This window comes from Talpa occidentalis, unplaced genomic scaffold (assembly GCF_014898055.3).
Source record: "Talpa occidentalis isolate TD23 unplaced genomic scaffold, MPIMG_talOcc4v2.1 talOcc4.5, whole genome shotgun sequence".
Classification (NCBI taxonomy): Eukaryota; Metazoa; Chordata; class Mammalia; order Eulipotyphla; family Talpidae; genus Talpa; species Talpa occidentalis.
Window position 1 is genome coordinate 118,184,041 of NW_023604861.1, and position 19,009 is coordinate 118,203,049.

General features: G+C 36.7%; 1 protein-coding gene across 1 annotated transcript in view; it reads left to right on the forward strand.

The window, feature by feature from the left end:
* The window catches only part of PRKD3 (protein kinase D3), a 67,697-nt gene that overhangs the window by 14,877 nt on the left and 33,811 nt on the right, over positions 1-19,009 (forward strand). The window contains exons 3-4 of the mRNA XM_037528217.2: positions 16,642-16,780; positions 18,235-18,366. Coding sequence (XP_037384114.1) covers positions 16,642-16,780; positions 18,235-18,366 — 271 coding nt within the window. The remainder of the gene's footprint in view (positions 1-16,641; positions 16,781-18,234; positions 18,367-19,009) is intronic.

Consider the following 19,009-nt stretch of genomic DNA (forward strand, 5'->3'; position numbering starts at 1 on the left):
TAGATACCATGAGAAAACTAGAGATCACTATTTCTGATGGACCCAGGCTTAAAGCATTTTCAGCAAAACATTGGCAAACTAAATTCAAGAACATATTACAGGGATTATATACCATGACCAAGTGGGATCTATCCCTAGGATAAAAGGATAGTCTAACATGTGCAAATTAATATGTAATGCATTTTGTCAATAAAATGAAATTGAAAAACCACATTATATTTCAAAGGGTGCAGAAAAAGCACTTGGTAATATATTCTTTTATAGTAAAGACTTTATAGAGTTGCTGCAGAAGGAACATACTTCAGCACAACTAAATCCATATATGACAGACTCACAACTAATGCCATCCTCAGTGGGGAGAAATGGAAAGTTTTTTCTCTGCTATGAAGGTCTCACCATTCCTATTCAATATAGTATAGTTGTCTCCCTTTATCTCTGGGGAAAATGTTCTAAGACACCCAGTGGTGTACATAGTACAGTGTATAGTATATAGTATAGTACACATGTGTAGCTAAGTTTAATGTTACACACAATAACTAATAAAATGGAACAACACTATAATAAAAGGTGAGTAGTTATAACAACATACTCTAATAAAATTTAGGTGAATATGCTCTTAAAATAGCATTTGTACTGCACTTGCCCTTGGTATGTGAGTTGATACAGTTCCTACATGACAAGATGAAATGAGGTGATTGACATAGGTATTGACACATTTTTATGAAGGATGATGAGATATGGACATGCATGGTTTGGTGGAGGGAAGAAAATCCCAACAGAAAAGTTCCCTGAAATTTATATAGTCAGGGAAAGGATAAAGGCCGCTATTGGCCTTCTATCAGTTTGGCAGGAGGAGGATCATCATCTTCCAGTGATCTTACATCATGAAGCTATGACTTACATGTCAGATATCAGAAGCAGACAATGTCATTGGTTGGGGACTCTTGATAGTTGAAGCTTCTGTTGGCCGACATCTTTTGAAAGAATACTGTCATCAGAAGTTGTCTCTTTTAACTTATGTAAATGTTGCAGAGATTATAATTCTTGATGATCATATGGATTTTAATGCTACATTCCACCTAAGGAACATTTTCTATAGTTTCACCTTCACTACCTCTACAATTTGAAGCACGTTTGACAAGTTTTGGTAATGTCTGCACTGCTGCTTCTGCTTCAGTTTCTTCCTTTCCTCTATGACTCCAACATATTTGTTAGCACTTCTTGGTGACCTTCAGTGTGTTCTTCCACTCATCAAGATGTTGGCAAATCCTCCCCCAACTTGTTTTGCCATGTGAATAATTTTCCTAATTTCTCCCTCTTTAGTCCTTAAAAGCACTTCTTACTAAAATAAATATATGTGCAGACCTGTTTCGGCACTGCTAGTCTGAGCTATATGCAGGTTAAGATAGAGATACAGGTATAGGTATTGCTTGAAAAGTAAAGTGAAAAACTATTGATATAGGAATCAGGCAAACCTTGCTAGAATCATTGATCTGGCTTTTGATCCCTCACTCCCTTGATTCTGTGTGTTAAGGCCACATACACCTGCCTGGTATTTGATCTCATTGGATGCAGACCCTAATGTGATACAGTGCAGTACTAGAAACCATTTGGTATTGTTGATTTAATAACATTTATCAAAGCTGCAATGGAGGAAATGAAACCAGGAACTGTAAATGCATGCAAGAAGAGCTTATGAACTAAAATTGTGAAAGATTTTAAGATGCATTTGAGGCCATATTAATATTTAAAAACTGGGCCTCCCCTGGTGGTGCAGGCAGTTGAGCGCAGCGCCATGAAGCTGTCCGCAGCCTCTGCAGTGCAGGTTCGGTCCCAGCCGGCTGGCGAGGGTCCCACATGGCATGGCAGATCCTCCTGTCTCGCCGGCTGCTCCCCCCAGCAGTGTATTGTCAGTCTGCTTGTTCTGTTCCCTGCTCTGCCTCTGGTGACTCTTCTCACCCTCCCGCAAATCTGGCCTGTACCCTGTTCTCGCGTAAATAAATAAAAATTAAAATTAAAAAAAACAAGATTTAGGGCCTCCCCGGTGGCGCAGCGGTTGAGCACTGGGTTGCGAAGCTGCCCGCAGCCTCTGCAGCGCCGGTTCGATCCCCCGCTGCTCCCCGGCCACCAGAGGAGGGTCCCACATGGCGCACAGACCTCTCCTGCCGCCCGCTGCTCCCCTCAGCAGTGTACTTCGGTCCTTCTGCCTGCTCTGCTCCCCGCTCTGGCTCTGGTGAATTCTCTCACCCTCCCGCGCTTCTGACTGTACCCAGTTCTTGTATAAATAAATGAATAAATCTTACAAAAAAAAAAAGATTTAAAAACCAAGAGCAATAAATTATAGTGTACTTTGGGAAATGTATGTGATTGTCACTATAAATTTCTCTTTGATCTTTAATAATGACATATAGAAGTCCATATTCTCTCTTACAGTATATTTACATACTAAAGAAGCTCTCGGATTTGACTGTTGGACCTGATTTTTGGTAACTAATTAATAAAATATCTCCCTTTCTGGGGTTAGAACTCTGCACACTTACTAAGGGAGTAACATGAGCTCCTGAGCTATTCATGAAGTAGGAAATGAGTTTATCAAGATCGTGACTTTGTGTACAACCTCTATAAACATTTCACCTTTGTGGAATGGGCTTCGTTGTTATCATTTTTGGTATTTTGGGAATACAACCTTCTTTAATTATCACTTTTTAATGTCTGAAGAGTATTGGAACAGCTGTTATTCTTGTTGAATCTCTCAGGGGGCTCACATTTTGCGCTTTAGAACTACACCAAACCGCCTATGTGACTGTGGGCCAGCCCAGTCCCCGAGGTGTAGTGGACGAGGCCAGATACATGATCCAATTATTGTGATTTCTGGTGAGTGCAGAGCAAGTAAGCCTGAAAGAGAGGAGAGATACATGCATTGTCTGTTGCTCCCAGACACACATAGAAGACTCTGGAAGTACAGCTGATGAAGTGCAAATGGAACAGTCATGAAAGGGCTGGTGTGACTTGATCCTCAGTCCTAGAGTCTCCTATCCAGAGTTCTTATACCTTAGTCTCAGGGAGATAGAGTGCACATGAGCCTGGGAGCAGCAGTAGGAGAGCAGCAGCTCAGAAACTGCCTGTGGAAGAAGTCTTTCCTTTCAGTTTCAGTCATTTTTTGCTTCATGTTTTTGAAACTCTATTTGCAGTCTATTTGGGATACTTAACGCACTCAGGACGTTGACCTCTTTTTCAATAACTTTTCATCTTCATCTTTGTTAATATTCCTTGTCCTAAAATCAACTTTCTTTGTTATTAATATATCCATTCCTGCTTTTTTGGGTTTTTTTTTTAGTAGTATTTGCCATATATTCCTTTTTACATGTTTTTGCGTCTGACTTCTGTAGCTTCATATAGAATATGGAATTTTCTAGACTGTATTGAGTTTGGTGATGCTTTTTAACTTTCATCTGTCAATTTCTGTTTTCAAGTATTTAGACCACTTTTATTTATTTATTTATTTATTTTAAAAATTTATTTATTTTTATACAAGAAACGGTGTACAGGCCAGATGCGCGGGAGGGTGAGAGGATTCACTGGAGAAAGAGCAGGGAACAGAACAGGCGGACTGACCAAAATACACTGCTAAGGGGAGCAGCAGGCGAGGCAGGAGAGGTCTGCTGTGCCATGTGGGATTCTCACTAGCCGGCCGGGATTGAACCAGCGCTGCAGAGGCTGCAGACAGCATCACAGCGTGGCGTTCAACCATTGTGCCACCAGGGAGGCCCGACCACTTATATTTAATAAAAAGTTTTTTTGAGGTATATTTGATACCTAACATTGTATTAGTTTCACTGTTACTAATGCAATATTTAATATGGATGCATTTAAATATATTGTTTTGCTATTTGTTTTCCATTTGTCATCTCTGGTTTTGGGTCATTTTTTACCCTTTTCAACTTTTTAGAAATTATGTCATATAATTCCATTTAATCTCCTATTGGTTTATTACTCTTCGTGAACTTCTTTTAGCAATTGCTGTAGGGCATGCATGGGTCAGCAAACTACATCTGTGGATTAAGTGTGACCCATCTCCTGTTTGTTAACTAACATAACGTGCTCATTCATAGACAACTTGCCTATGGCTGCTGTAATGTTACTATGGCAGAGTTAAGTAGCTGTGACAGACTGTATAGCCCACCAAGCCTCAAATATTACTACCTGGCCTTTTACAGAAAATACTTGCCAACCCTTGCTCTAATTAATTTAATATACATCTTTAATTTATCATAGACTTATCTTCAATCCATTCCATACCCGCTATGTATAATGTAATCTGTGCCTGAGAATGGAATATTTCTGTTTTCTTCCTATTATCATTTGTGCAACAGTTACCATATTTTATTTGTACATACAGTCAGTTCTTGTTATTTGTGATAATTATGTTCTATAGGGTCATCTCAAACATTGAATTAGTAATTATTGAACCATTGCTTCTAGGGGAAATAGAGGGTTAGGTTGCTGTGAGCATCTGGTCACAACATTTTGTCAATCAGTAAATCCATAGCCTTATCTTAAGTGTTTCTATTTAAAGCCACTATTTAATATATATTATTGATTCATTAACATTGATCTCATGGCCAACAGTGCTATAACTCATACCAGAATGAAGCTTATCATCTCAATTTTTGAGACGATTTGTATTCATCACAGCTTCTTTTTTTTTTTTTTTTTTTTTTGTGGGACCCTCACCGGAGGCTGGGGAACGAACCAGCACTGCAGAGGCTGAGGGCAGCCTTGCAGCCCAGCACTCAACCGCTGCGCCACCAGGGGAGGCCCAGTCGAAGCTTCTTTTAATCTTTTACTGTGTGCCATTTTACCATCCTTATGAAATTCTCCTAAGCTTGTTCTTCTTGCTTTCCTTCTCATCTTCTTTCTCTTTAGTCCAGACTTTCACTTGAAATAAAGTAGTGCAATGGCAAGCTTGTATTTGAATTGCCTCTGGGTTGTACCATGACTGCATTTGAATAAGACATTATTTTTAAGTCTGTTTCAATTCCTACCTATTGTTGAAAATAAGTTGAAGGAGTATAAACCAAAATCCCTATCAAATTTTTCCATAATTCAATAATTTTTGATTGTATGCAATGAAATGAGCATGTTAATATATATACTTCGACATTTAGGCTTCAATGTTTGTCTCCCCCCCGCCATAAAATCATAACCAAGTTATTTTTTAACGACCCAAGAGAAGTTTTTCTAATTACCCTATGAGTGAGCATTTCCTGATGATCAGATTTCTTATAATCAGGAACAAAATTTTCAGTTTGCTTTGTCATGTTTATGCAAAAATGGCTAAATTTTTAAAACTCTCTTGTGATGCCACGTTGTAAAGGATCAAGACTCTTACATATCTACAAACTCATGTATGTGTCTGTAAGTTCATGTGTGACATGAACGTGACTTAGGTTATTTTAATGGTTTTCAGTCCTACATGCTGGAGAAGTTTGAATCTTAACAGATTCTTTTTCCCAAGCACTAAATGGGACTCTCTGGAAATAAAGTCTGTTGTAAAAATTATTTATGTATAATGAATAGCAGAGAATTTCTAATCCAGTGAACAAGCTTAAGGACCAAATAAGTAATAAGCTAAAGATTTTTTACCCAAAAATTGTATGTTTTGTTGTATGAACTTGCCATCATTATTTTCCACATACTGAAAATATAATATGTATTTTTAAATTCTTAGAATTCAGACATTCACTGAGGTCTACATATGTCAGTAAGTTACCATGATAGTTGGAAATTTTAGGTAGAAAAATAAAGATTAGCTATTTCATTGCTTCTGTTTAGTAGAGCAGAGAGCAAGGTAGTGATACAGTGATCCCTTACCATGGTGTCATCATCTATTGTGACTTCAAGCAGTTGAACAAATAGTTTAGTGTACTTACTCTCGTCAGTCATAGTGTTAGATACTATAGAGTTTACAATATGAAAAACACATTCCCTGCCCAATGATTTATGCTCTAGGAAAAAAAAAATGAGTAAATGTGAAGTTACTGTAATATAATATAGATTGTAAGTTCTGAAATGAAGGTACAATGTGATAAGTGACTCAAAGGAAGAACTGTCATCTTATTGGGGAGTTATGAATGCCTGTTTTAAACTTTATTTTTTGCATCACCTCCTTAATTCTTCACCTGGGGAAATAAATCTCAATTGCTAGTACAATGCTCTGTTACTACAGTACTTTGATAGCTTGTAGCATGGATAAACCAAGATGCCATCCTTGGTCAGTGGGAGAGCAGAAATGTGGCCGTTCATACACATATGGAGCCTTTTTGTTTCGTGACCAAACAAACAAAACTGATGCTCCTCTCCATTTTATGTGCACTAGACTTAGTTATTTAAGCAATTCATGATAATTGCTGTTCTCAATCCCTCCAATTAACTAAATAAACATTTTGGTTGCTAGTAATGAGCAGGTGATAGAAATATGTGATTGTTTATGTAAGATATTATTGAACTACTACCAAAAATGCTGATGATTCCCAAAGGCATATCTCTAGTTCAGATTCCTTTCCGAAACTCCAAGCATGTCATATATTGTCCCATTACTAGGCCATTGTGCCTGCTATTCCTTTGCTTGGACCACCCTTCCCCTGCCACATCCTCTGCTTAGACGTCCAGGAAGTCTTTTCCTGACCTCTACAGTCTGGGTTAGGTGCTGGCATCCTGTATAAACCATGTTTTTATTTTCATCATATTGATTCTAATTGCCCCTTTATTTTAGCTTGTCCACTATAAAACTGTAAATCCCATGAGATGAAACGTCATGTCCACAGAAAGTGTTCAACAAATATTTCTCAGTTGAATAAAGAAAGAAAATTCATAAGAAGCAGTGTTTAGTAATGATAACTAAAAACATTAGTGAGCTTTGGATCTGTCAAATTTGGGCTCATCTCTACTCTTTATTAGTTGTGTAACCTTGGTTTCTTATTTAAAAAATGAGGTTTAAAATACTACTCAGGGCCTCCCCGGTGGCGCAGCGGTTGAGCGCTGGGTTGCGAAGCTGCCCGCGGCCTCTGCGGCGACGGTTCGATCCCCGGCTGCTCCCCGGCCACCGGAGGAGTGTCCCACATGGTGCGCAGACCTCTCCTGCCGCCCGCTGCTCCCCTCAGCAGTGTACTTCGATCCTTCTGCCTGCTCTGCTCCCTGCTCTGGCTCTGGTGAATTCTCTCACCCTCCCACGCTTCTGACTGTACCCAGTGCATGTATAAACAAAAACAAACAAATAAAGAAAGAAAGAAAGAAAACATGCCTCTATATAAAAAAAAAAAAAAAAAAAAAAAAAAAATAAAATACTACTCATCTTGTGATTTTATGTGTGTACCTGTGTGTATATTGAATGATATGTTTATAAAATGCTTAGCCTAGGATCTAGCACATAGTAATCACACAGTAAATGGCAGCTTGTCAATAATATTACTTAATGATCTGATCTTAGTGGTTTCTAAACTGAAAAACAAAAACCAAATTTTATTCAGTCTACTTTGGGATCCCTTCCTTGTCGAGAGTTTATTGGAAATTAGTGGTGACCAGATAGTAGATCAGAATAGCTACTACCAATTACATGTATTTTAACTTTTGTTTTTTGTGCATTATGGAGTACACACGTGTCAATTTTTGTTTATTCTTTGATCCATATGGGTAAACTATTTGCAATTTTCTATGAGCTCTACTAATGCTTCCTTTATTGATACAGAAAATTGAAGGTTATTGCTATATCATTTCTGTGATTTATTTAATCTGTTCTTGGATAGCGGATAGCATGTGCCTATTTCATGTGTAAACTTTAGCTCTTGAAAACCTGTGATTTCTGTCTTAGACTTACAGTATATTATATTCCTCAGAACATAAGATAGGCATATGCTTCTTTAGATTAATCATAATTACAGTTGTGACTTCAGAATCATATATTTTGAATTCCACTCATTTAACTAGTTAATTATTTTTTTTTTTTGAAATCTTTTTTTTTTTTTTAATAGAGGCATGTTTGTTTGTTTATTTATTTATTTGTTTGTTTGTTTGTTTTTGTTTATACATGCACTGGGTACAGTCAGAAGCACGGGAGGGTGAGAGAATTCACCAGAGCCAGAGTGGGGAGCAGAGCAGGCAGAAGGACCGAAGTACACTGCTGAGGGGAGCAGCGGGCGGCAGGAGAGGTCTGCGCGCCATGTGGGACCCTCCTCCGGTGGCCGGGGAGCAGCCGGGGATCGAACCGGCGCCTCAGAGGCTGCGGGCAGCTTCGCAACCCAGCGCTCAACTGCTGCGCCACCGGGGAGGCCCTAACTAGTTAATTATTATTGAAAAGAACAAGTAAACACAATTTTATGTATTTCTGTACCCTGAAGCTGTTACATCAAATATAATGAAATTGAGATATTCCTGATTGTATGCATATTTCCAAGCACTAAACTGCCAGAAAAAGTCTATAGAGCAACTATAAAGGTTAGGTAGGGACATTAATTGAAACTAAGATGTTTTGGTATCACAGAAAGGACATGAAAATTATGAAAAATCATGAAAAGTGTACATAAATAATTCCACTAAGAAAAAAATATCTTAACAGATGAATCAAAATATAAATAAATTTAAAATTTTGAGAAATATTATAAAAATACTTTGAAATAAATGTTACTAAAAAGAAAAACTAATAGTATACAATCTTAGCTTCCAAAATTAAACTATTTTTTCCATTCAATATTTTATTGGGATTCTTTTTATCCTGACAATGTTTTCCCAAAGTATATGTGGAGAAAAGGTAGTCAGAAACATTAAGTTAAAAATCTGAAAAGTAAAGTGAGAGAAAAAAGCTATAGTAGTTGAGACCACATTGTATTGCAGTTGTACTACAAGTACTGTGCTACTTGAACAGTAATAAACAAATCTATGGCACATATCAGGTATATGCCAAAAGAGGCATGAGAAATAAAAGGGAGTCATTTTTCACAAGTGGAATTTAGAAAGATCTTCACTTAATACCTGAAACTAAATTTCAGAGGAATTAAAGATTAAGTATGAGAATTCACAAAAAAGAAAAATTATTATAAAATGGAATTGAATATTAAAATTATAATAAGGTATGAAAGGAAACACGAGGGAAAAGAATAGTGTACAGATTTAAATATTCAAAATTATAATAAAAATGTAAATACTATAGCAAGTGTTACATAGGGCTGATATCTTTAGAATTAGCTCACATATTGAAAGGAAAAAATATTGGTATCTAAATAGTTGGTTAAATTATATAAAAATGTATCTCACAATTAAGTAAGCATGTAGAAAATATTAAAAATAGTAGTAATAAATAAAGATTAGGTGTTATGTTTTACTTAGAGGAAAAATAAAATCAGTATTTCCGATGTAGATGAGGAAGAGTATAGTAAAAAAGACCTTATCCAAATAGAGAATTGTCAATGACTCAAGATATATAGTAAGTTAAAAACTAGATCAAGGACCTCCCTGCTGGCGCAAGGGGTTAAAACACAACCTATGAAGCTGTCCTCAGCCATTGCAGCACTAGTTCGATCTCCCGACGGGCCAGGAAGCAGCCCACATGGCACAGCTCCTGACTGGCCCACTGCTCCCCTCAGCAGTGTACTTCTGTCAGTCTGCCTGTTCTGTTCCCCGCTCTGTCTCTGGTGAATCCTCTCACCCCCCACACCTCTGGCCTATACCCCAGCTCTTATATGCATAAATAAATAGATCTTAAAAAAAAAAAACTAGATCAAATTAACACAAGTATTATAAACATGTACACTGTCATTTTTTCTCCCAACAAAATAACTCTGTAACTGACAGATCATTATTTTGGTTGCGCTTTGCTGAAACTTGGATATGACCAAAAGCGGTCACTTTTTGAACTTAGTCCAATTTCATGACACATCTTAAGGGTGGAGTGGGTGGAGTTTCTTTTGTTGTTGTTGTTGTTAACATAAGCCAAAAATTTAGCTTCCTTTTTTTGAAGATTTGAAACTCTTCCAACATTTATGTTACTTGAAATTAGTGCAGTCTTACTCTTCTTCTATCCACATTAGTACCTTGCTGAGGTACTGTTAAGGGATGCATTTTATCTTTAACTGCTAAAAACATGATGTTGCAAATAATCGCTGGTGGTAATTACTTTCATTGATAAAATGATTTATAGTTGTCAGAGCTGCAAAGCTAAAGAAATGAGAAGATAAGCACCAGTATTCTTTTCCATCCTGTTTCATGTATCAGTGTCTTAGCTGTGCCCAGTCTGCTCCCACTAGTTTAAATGGTCAGATATTTACTTTGTAGAGCTTTCTTCCTGGGATTGTGCAAAAGGTCAGATTCTACTAGAATACTCTGAAATTCTCAAAGTTATTTACTCTCCTAGCACACTAGTCAACTTCCTTTTCTTTATAAGAAAGTAGATTAGGACTTTGAAATATTGTCTTGGCGAATATTACAGCTCTAGTGCCTTATTACAATGTATAAGATAAAAGAAATCAGTGGTTTTCAACTGGGGTGGTTCTGACCCCCAAGGAACATTTGGTAATGCCTGGAGCCATTTCTGGGGTTGTCTGGGGGTAAGTGCTATTGGCATCTAGTTGGCAGAGGGCAGGGATGCTGCTGCAATGCACAGAAAAGTCCCCTCTCCCACCCACAGACTCCCCAACAATAGAGGTGACCCTGAAAAACCCCCAAGTTAAACTGATGAAGAAATAGAATTCCTGAAGTTTGGAGAAATCAAAAACTTCTGTTGGTGCTATTCTATGTTCTTACTAAATTATTGAATGTGACTATGTTCTATAATAGGTATGAATTATAGCTTGAGAGCTTTAAAATATAATTTCTTGCTTGGCCTGAATGTTTATTTTAAGAATAGTTCACAGTTTTTGTTATGAGTGTGAATATAGTTATAAACAGTGGCTGAAATTTATGTGTATGCATATATAATATACACATACACACATATATCTTCATTATTGTTTTATAAATTTAACAACAAACAGGATGTCTGCCTTCTATGAGTTTTTAAGCTGACAGGAGTATTTTTATACTGATAAAATCCGAAGATTGGCAATTAGGATAACTGAGAAGGCAAGCACACCTGAACAGAAGGTAAAACTGGAATCGAGCCAGACAGAAACTGGCTAATCAGATTTGTGCTAGGAGGCCATTTCAAGGGAATCAGATTACAAATGAGCAAATCAAAACTGAGGAATGGGCCAGTATCCTTGTCCATTTTACAGTGAGTGTATATATGTATATTCCCAAGGTCAGACTTACATTAATATTTAAATCTGCACAGTTTTGTTATTGGTGTATATTTCTTTAAAAATCTAAGAAAGAGGTAGAGGGATTTTCAAATCAGACACTCAACAGAGGTAGAGATTTTGAGGCTGCCACTTCCTTGTTCTATGATTATGGACCTTTTTCAAGTTAATTAACTTCTGATCCTGATCTGTGGAACTAGAATGAAAATACTTCTATGGAAAAATTATGGTGAAATGAAAAGCCCTTCATAATTGGTGCCCCTAAAATAGTAATACAGTTTTAAGATCCTGTAGTCTTAAGTTTTTACTAAGTACTAAAGCATGTACAACATTCTTCCAACAAGTTGAAATTGCTTCTGCTTTTAATTTTAGTATTCAGCATATGGCAAACTATAAAAAATAGAGATCAAATGTTGTTTTTATTAGAGGACTGAGGTTACTTGTTTCAGGAGTTTTGAGGAAATTAAATAGATAGCCTATGTAACGTCAAGTTTTTTGCACAATGTCTGATGCATAGTAAATACACTCAGTGAATGTTAGTGCTCCACCTTCCTGCTTACATATTGCCAAGAGGCTTAGAAAACACTATGATGCTGCTGCTACTGTGTTAATTTGTTGGATGAACATAGTAGATGTAATTGGAAAAAAGACATTGGCAGACAGCAATTCATTTTAAGCTATAATGGTGTTTACTGAAATTGAAATGATTCTAACCGAAGCTGGCGGTCTGCTTTTAGCTGATTTGAAACATTTGTCTTTAGTGTTCACCATTTACAGACACTAGAGTTGAAGATTCTTTGCTTATGTATCCTAATTTAGGAGTGATTTTGGTCTTTTCTTTGACTGAATACATTGTCTCTGCAGACATAGATTGGGTGTAATTTTCAGGTCCTGCTAAAGTAGAGTGAAAACCCCAGCTGTATCTTTTGTTTTCCAGAAACCAGTTGTCATTCTGTGTTGTTTTTCTGTCGCATTCTTCTACAGCTGTGTTGCAGAAGCATCTCATGCTACTCTTTCCCCTACCCCTACATTTTTTGTTTTGGCAGAATCGTGTCAGGTCATTAATCAACCTGGAAAATCAACGTGGAAAAATGAATTTTTAGGAAAAAAATTGTGCTGGATATTAATGTTTATGGCCTTTGCTAGAATAGAACATTCCAAAAGTTTGAATTAAAAGATAATCAGAACAAATAACTAAACAAGGAAAATAGAAAGTAAGAAAAGATTATATTCTGTTTTGTATGAAAGAGAAATGGCAAGTGTTAGGATGTGGCTCCCCTGATATGCCCCTCTGGTTGGAAATTCATGATAAAAGTAAATAAATTCAGAGTCCACATTGAGCACTTTTCTCATTGACTGTAGTCTCTAGAAAGAGTAATTTGAATTATGCTCAATTAAATACTTTTAAAATAATATTAAGTTAATTTATATTTGTTTCTGGGAAATATATTAGTGTAAAATTAATTACTTTGCTGAGTAGTTAACAATATTTTCCAGTAAGCGCCTATTAAATACTAAGTTCTATGAGCTGGGCAGTCAGTAGGAAACATGAAAAGCAAGTAGATACCCTTGCCCTCATGTGTTTATTTCATGTGTTTAGAAAGACTTGCTGTGAAGATTTACTTAGTAACAGATCTTAATACAGCTTTGGTATGGACTTCTCTTAAATTAAGCGAATATAAAGAAACTTGTGGTGCTGGGAAAGTTCGGTAACTCCACCTGGGTGATGGTGAGTAGGTGTGTATCTCATAATTAAGATTAACAGACTATACCTTCCTACTTTAAAACACTTTTCAAAGTAAAATAAACATAAATTTACGTTCTTCAGTGGTCTCACATTGTACTTGAATAAAACCTATATTCCTTTTAAAGAAATGTGTAGTGATAAATATTAGTTGCGATAATGCTAAATTTTGAAGTTATCTTGTTAACCTGTGAAAATTGTATTTCACCAAGTACAATTACAAACTTGAAACTCATATTTCATCTAACATTTTTACTAACAGAATTATGACATTAACTTGAAACTCTGCATTAAACTCTCAATATAATGTTGTTAGAAGGAATTTTATTTGCAACTATTAAAAACTTTTACTTATTAAAAGACAATCTGCAGTGGGCAGAGCACATAAGAAGCGAAAATTTGGTGACTTTATGATGAAATTGCCATTTTGGACTGAGAAAAACGTCATTTTGCACAGTCAGGAGCATTCATTGGCTCAATACATAGAAAGCAAGTCCTAGGCCTCCCTGGTGGCGCAAGGGGTTAAGACGCAAACTATCAAGCTGTCCACAGCTACTGCAGCATGAGTTCGATCCCCAGCCAGGGAGCTACCCACCATGGCGCAGCAGACCTCTCCTGACTTGCCCACTGCTCCCCTCAGCAGTGTGTTTCAGTTGATCTGCCTGTTCTATTCCCCACTCTGTCTCTGGTGAATCCTCTCACCCTCACACCTCTGACCTGTACCCCAGTTCTTGTATGCATAAATAAATAAATCTTAAAAAAAAAAGGCAAATCCAGAAAAGCATGAAGAAATTTGGAAAGAGGCCAAATGGAAGGCTGCTTGTACTTATATGGTGGTAGTCTTGCTATATCTTTTTCTTTCTTTTTCTTTTTTTTAATATTTATTTATACAAGATTTATTTATTTATTTATACAAGATTTATTTATTTATTTATACAAGATTTATTTATTTATTTATACAAGATTTATTTATTTGTTTGTTTGTTTGTACAAGAACAGGCCAGATGCGCAGGAGGGTGAGAGGACTCACCAGAGACAGAGCGGGGAACAGAACAGGCAGATTGATGAAATACACTGCTGAGGGGATGCAGCGGGCAAGACAGGAGAGGTCTACCTTGCCATGTGGGATTCTCACTGGTTGGCCAGGATCAAACCCACGATGGCAGAGGCTGCGGACAGCTTCACAGTGCATCGCTCAACTGCCTGCACCACCACGGAGGCCCTCTTTTGCTGTTTCTTTCATTTCCTCTTTCTTCTAATCTATACTTAGATAGGTTAGGAAGGGAAATGTGGGCATGTGGCATTTTCACATGGTTGTCAACTTTTTAATTGACAGTGCTTTTAAATATGCCCATTTTCCAATCTTTCTGTAGTCTTGACTCCTTTTTTCCAAAGAGCAGGGTTTCTCATCTTGGGCTCTGTCAGCATTTTAGCCCTGATATTTCTTTGTTTTGGGGGCTTTCCTGTGCATTGTAGGATGCTTAGTTGGTACTCATTAGATGCCAGTGTCTAAGCTGTAACAACTGAAAGTGTCTTAAGACATTGCCACATATCTTCTTGGGGCAAAATTGCTCCAATTGAGAACCACTGCCTTAGAGGAAAAAAATTAGCCAGAGATATTTACTGACAGTTACTAAGTATTTTACCACCTCTGCTGCTCTTTTGTTCCGTATTACTAGTAGCTTCTTTTCCCACAAGTCTAGGATGCCTAGAAAGCATATATACCGTTTTATTAGGTAAGACTTGAGGGTTCAGGATAATTAGAAAGGAGCCCAATGATTCACAATTATAATCAAGAATTGTTTTCATTAGTTTGCCAGAGTATTTCTTCCTCTTAAAACTTACAATTGAAAGGGAAAAAACAGTCTTTCTTTGTTCTTTATTCTACTGAAGTTTGCCTTAGGAAAACAAACCATTTTCTTGGAAAAAGCTTTTTTGTGTATGCAATATTTTACTGGGCTCAGATAATTTTGAGAATATGCTATTAACTATACAGAATTTTTGTTTGTGTTTTGTGATGTGTTCAGGATTTAGTAAGGATCCTCCACATTATGAGAAACATTCTAAGGAATGGTTGGATTTGGAATTTTTAAAGATCATCAATTCATTGACCTATCAGTCAAATTATACTGAAATACCGTTTTTCACTAAGAATTAGCAATTTTGATAATATACTTGGTATGGACTGAATTGTGTACCTTCCTGCCCCACAATTCATATGTGAAGACTGTCTTCCAGTGTGATTATTTAGAAATAGGGCTTTTTAGGAGGTAATTGAGATTAAGTGAGGTCATGAGGGTGGGATCCTTACCTGATAGAATCGGTAGCTTTTTAAGAAGAGGAAGAGAAAGAGATGTCTCTTTGCCCACTCTCCTATTCCTAGGAAAAGTCATCTGAGCCCACAGTGATAGGGCTGCTATCTGTAAACCAGGAGGAGAGCTCTTGCTGGAACCTGACCTTGTTGGTAACATGATCTTGGACTTTTAGTTTCCAGCAATGTGAGAAAATACATTTCTGTTGTTGTTTAAGCTACTTAGTCTGTGTTATTTTGTTATGCATCCTGAGCTAATTACAACACTATAAAATAGAATGTGGAAAAAGCACTCTGAATATTTCAGGCATACTTTGTTTTCATTGGGCTTTGCTTAATTGCACTTTGGAAATGATGCGCTATTTTTACAAGTCAAAGGTTTGTGGCAACCCCATGTGAAGCAGCATTTTGTACCCATTGTGTTTCTGTGTCACATTAAATTAAAGTATGTATGTGCATTGTTTTTGTAGACATGTACTCTTAATAGACTACAGTGTAATGTAGGTATGATTTTTATATGTACTTGGGAACCAAAAATTGTATGTGATTGACTTTATTGCAGTATTTGCTTTATTGTAGTGGTCTGCAGCCATCCCCACCCTCTCTTTGAGGTGTCCCTTTGAAGAACATTTTGACAAGATCTAACAGTTTGTGCACTCTTTGACTCAGCAAATCTACTTCTAGAAAGCTACCCTATTCATATGTGGCAGATCCTCAAATAACTGTTTTGTTCAGTGTTGTTTCATTGTAATTGTTGTGAGGAAAAAAAATTCTAACTGGTGGCCCCCATCTGCCTCCTTGTGTGCCTTTCTGTCCTCTTTCTACCCTCCCCCCCACATTATTCTTTAGTCATAGGCCTGTACCCCAGTTCTTGTATGCATAAATAAATAAATCTTTAAAAAAAATGGTTGCATGTGGACTAGTAATTAAACATATAAGAAGCTAATTTCTAGAGTAAAGGAAAGAAAGATTTTATTTCAGCCTATGAAAGACAGGATAACAGTGCATTTGAAATTATGTTGTTCATCAATAAATAAAGAAATCCTATATTTCCAGGAGATGTGTTTTAAGGTAATACATGATTATATAAATTTACTTTTGTGTTTCTGAACTTATAAATTAAGTAGGATGCTTGAGTACGTGGTTGATCTTAGGGTATAAATAGAATTGTTAGCAAAAATACAATCTTAGGCTAAAACACTGTGTTTAAAAGTCTTTCATTCTTTCATAGCATTGAAACAGTAATTTATAAAAGGAGGGAACTATGGATATACTGATGTAGGACTATTATCTTACAGTTTCCGGAGTGTGGATTCTTTGGCATGTATGACAAAATTCTCCTCTTTCGCCATGACATGAATTCAGAAAATATTTTGCAGCTGATTACCTCAGCAGATGAAATACATGAAGGAGACCTAGTAGAAGTTGTTCTTTCAGGTAAGTAGCTTTTTTTTTGTCCCAATGAGCCATTTTTTGTACTAAGTACTATTATATTCAATTATACTCAGTCTTTGTATTACAGTTGCTTTTTTTTTTTAACAGTTGCTTACTTTGATCTATAATAATGGTTATCATGTGATTTGTACTTTCAGAAAGGTTTAGATCATAGATGAGAAAGTAGGAAAATAAGCTCTAAATTATTTATTTGAATGTTACTAAGCTAAGGAAATTCTCAGTTGAACTGAAAGAGGAATATATGCTTTTTTGAGTCAAAGAAATAAAACTATTACATTGAAATTCTCTTCTTTCCTCTTTTCTTTAAAGAACATAGAAGAAGAGAATTAGGGTTGAGCAAAGAAAATGAGGGGAAAATAAGAAATAATGAAGATACCGAAGAGGAAACTGCAATGCTCTTTGTTTCCATGGCTAAAAAATACTCCTCTTTTTGCAGTGGGGATTTACTTAGCTTTCTCCTTTCCTCCTCTCATTCATTCTTGTTATTGTTCCTTAGCTCCTGCTGTTTTCAATCTCCTCAGAAAGCATATAGTCAGGATTGTTAATGAGGAGTGTAAGGACTCATACATAGTAGGCCCACACATCTTGTTTAGCAGCAAAGAAGGGATGGAGGGAAGAGAAGAAAGGGAAAGAAGCCCACTACTTTATTTTCCTTTCCTCATATTCATCTTTGTAGGCTGTTAATGAGATCCCTGACCATCACCTTTCCTATAAATCCCCGATCCTTCCTGTTCTTTTAACCCCCACATTGATCATTCATCTTCTGTACCACAACCCCAAACATCTACACTTCCCAAACCCTGTCTTCCATGGAGGTCATGCTCACCTCCATTGCATCTTTGCTGTGGACCCTCATCAGGCCAAAAGGACATCCACTAATGATTTGTAAGCAGAGGTGAGCGATGTCTACTAGTAGATGTGTCTGCTGTCTCTGCTCACAGCGGTCTAGAGGATTCTCTTTTTCTTCACCATAAGGACTATGGAGAAGAGACAGAGTGTATTCTGGGATCCTAAATTAGAATTCAGTACATTTCTAATAGAAACTTTGCCATAAACTGAGATTACATTACACAGATTCATGGCGTTGTTTTGTTTTTTAACTTCAGTGTTCTATTTCCCAGTATAAGTTAAAATATTTTCATTTAGCCAAGATAGACCTAATTATTGCAATCTTATAACTAGAAGAAAATACTTTTGAAATACCTACCTACAAACCTGCATTTAAAGCTCATATTATTTGAAGCTGATGAGCTTCCTAAAATAGATCTTAAAACCATAGATTAAATGAAGAAAGTAATTTATATTATGATCAGATGAAACTTTCAAAGAAAAAAATGATTCTGTGTACTCCAACATAAACAAACATGATCAGTGTTCTTAATCTCATTGCAGTTGTAAATACAGTGTTTCTTTTAATACTTTTCTTTTTGTAAAAGCTTTGGCCACTGTAGAAGATTTCCAGATTCGTCCACATGCTCTTTATGTACATTCTTACAAAGCTCCTACTTTCTGTGATTATTGTGGTGAGATGCTCTGGGGATTGGTACGTCAGGGACTGAAATGTGAAGGTATGTGTTCTAAACTTTTGTGTCACTTGGAATAAAATTCATATTTGCATTTTTTAATCATCACTGAAAGAACATGACTACGGTTAGAGTTATAGAGATCTAGACTCTGGTGCATTCTCTGCCATTTTACTGTTCAGTATTTTTCTTTTTTTTTTTTTTAAGATTTATTTATTTATGCATACAAAAATGGGGGTACAGGCCAGAGATGGGGTGGGGGTGGGTGAGAGGATTCACCGGAGATACAGTGGGAAACAGAACAGGCAGATTGACTGAAATACACTGCTGAGGTAAGCAGTGGGTGAGTCAGGAGAGGTCTGCCATGCCATGTGGGTATCTCCCTGGCTGGGGATCGAACTCGTGCTGCAGTGGCTGCGGATAGCTTCATGGGTTGCATCTTAACCCCTTGCCCCACCAGGCAGGCCCTGTTCAGTATTTTTCTTAGGCAGCTTTACTAAACCTCTTTGAGAGTTGTGTTCTGTCTATGAAATGTATTCTCCCCCACTGTATGAAGAATAATGGTTAAAGAAGGTAACATGGATAAAATAGTTGGCACTGAATAGTGGCTTAATAAATATTAACTTCCTTACTATCTTTTTAAAATGTCTTAAACAATAGCAAACTTCTTCTGAACTAGAATTGCTAG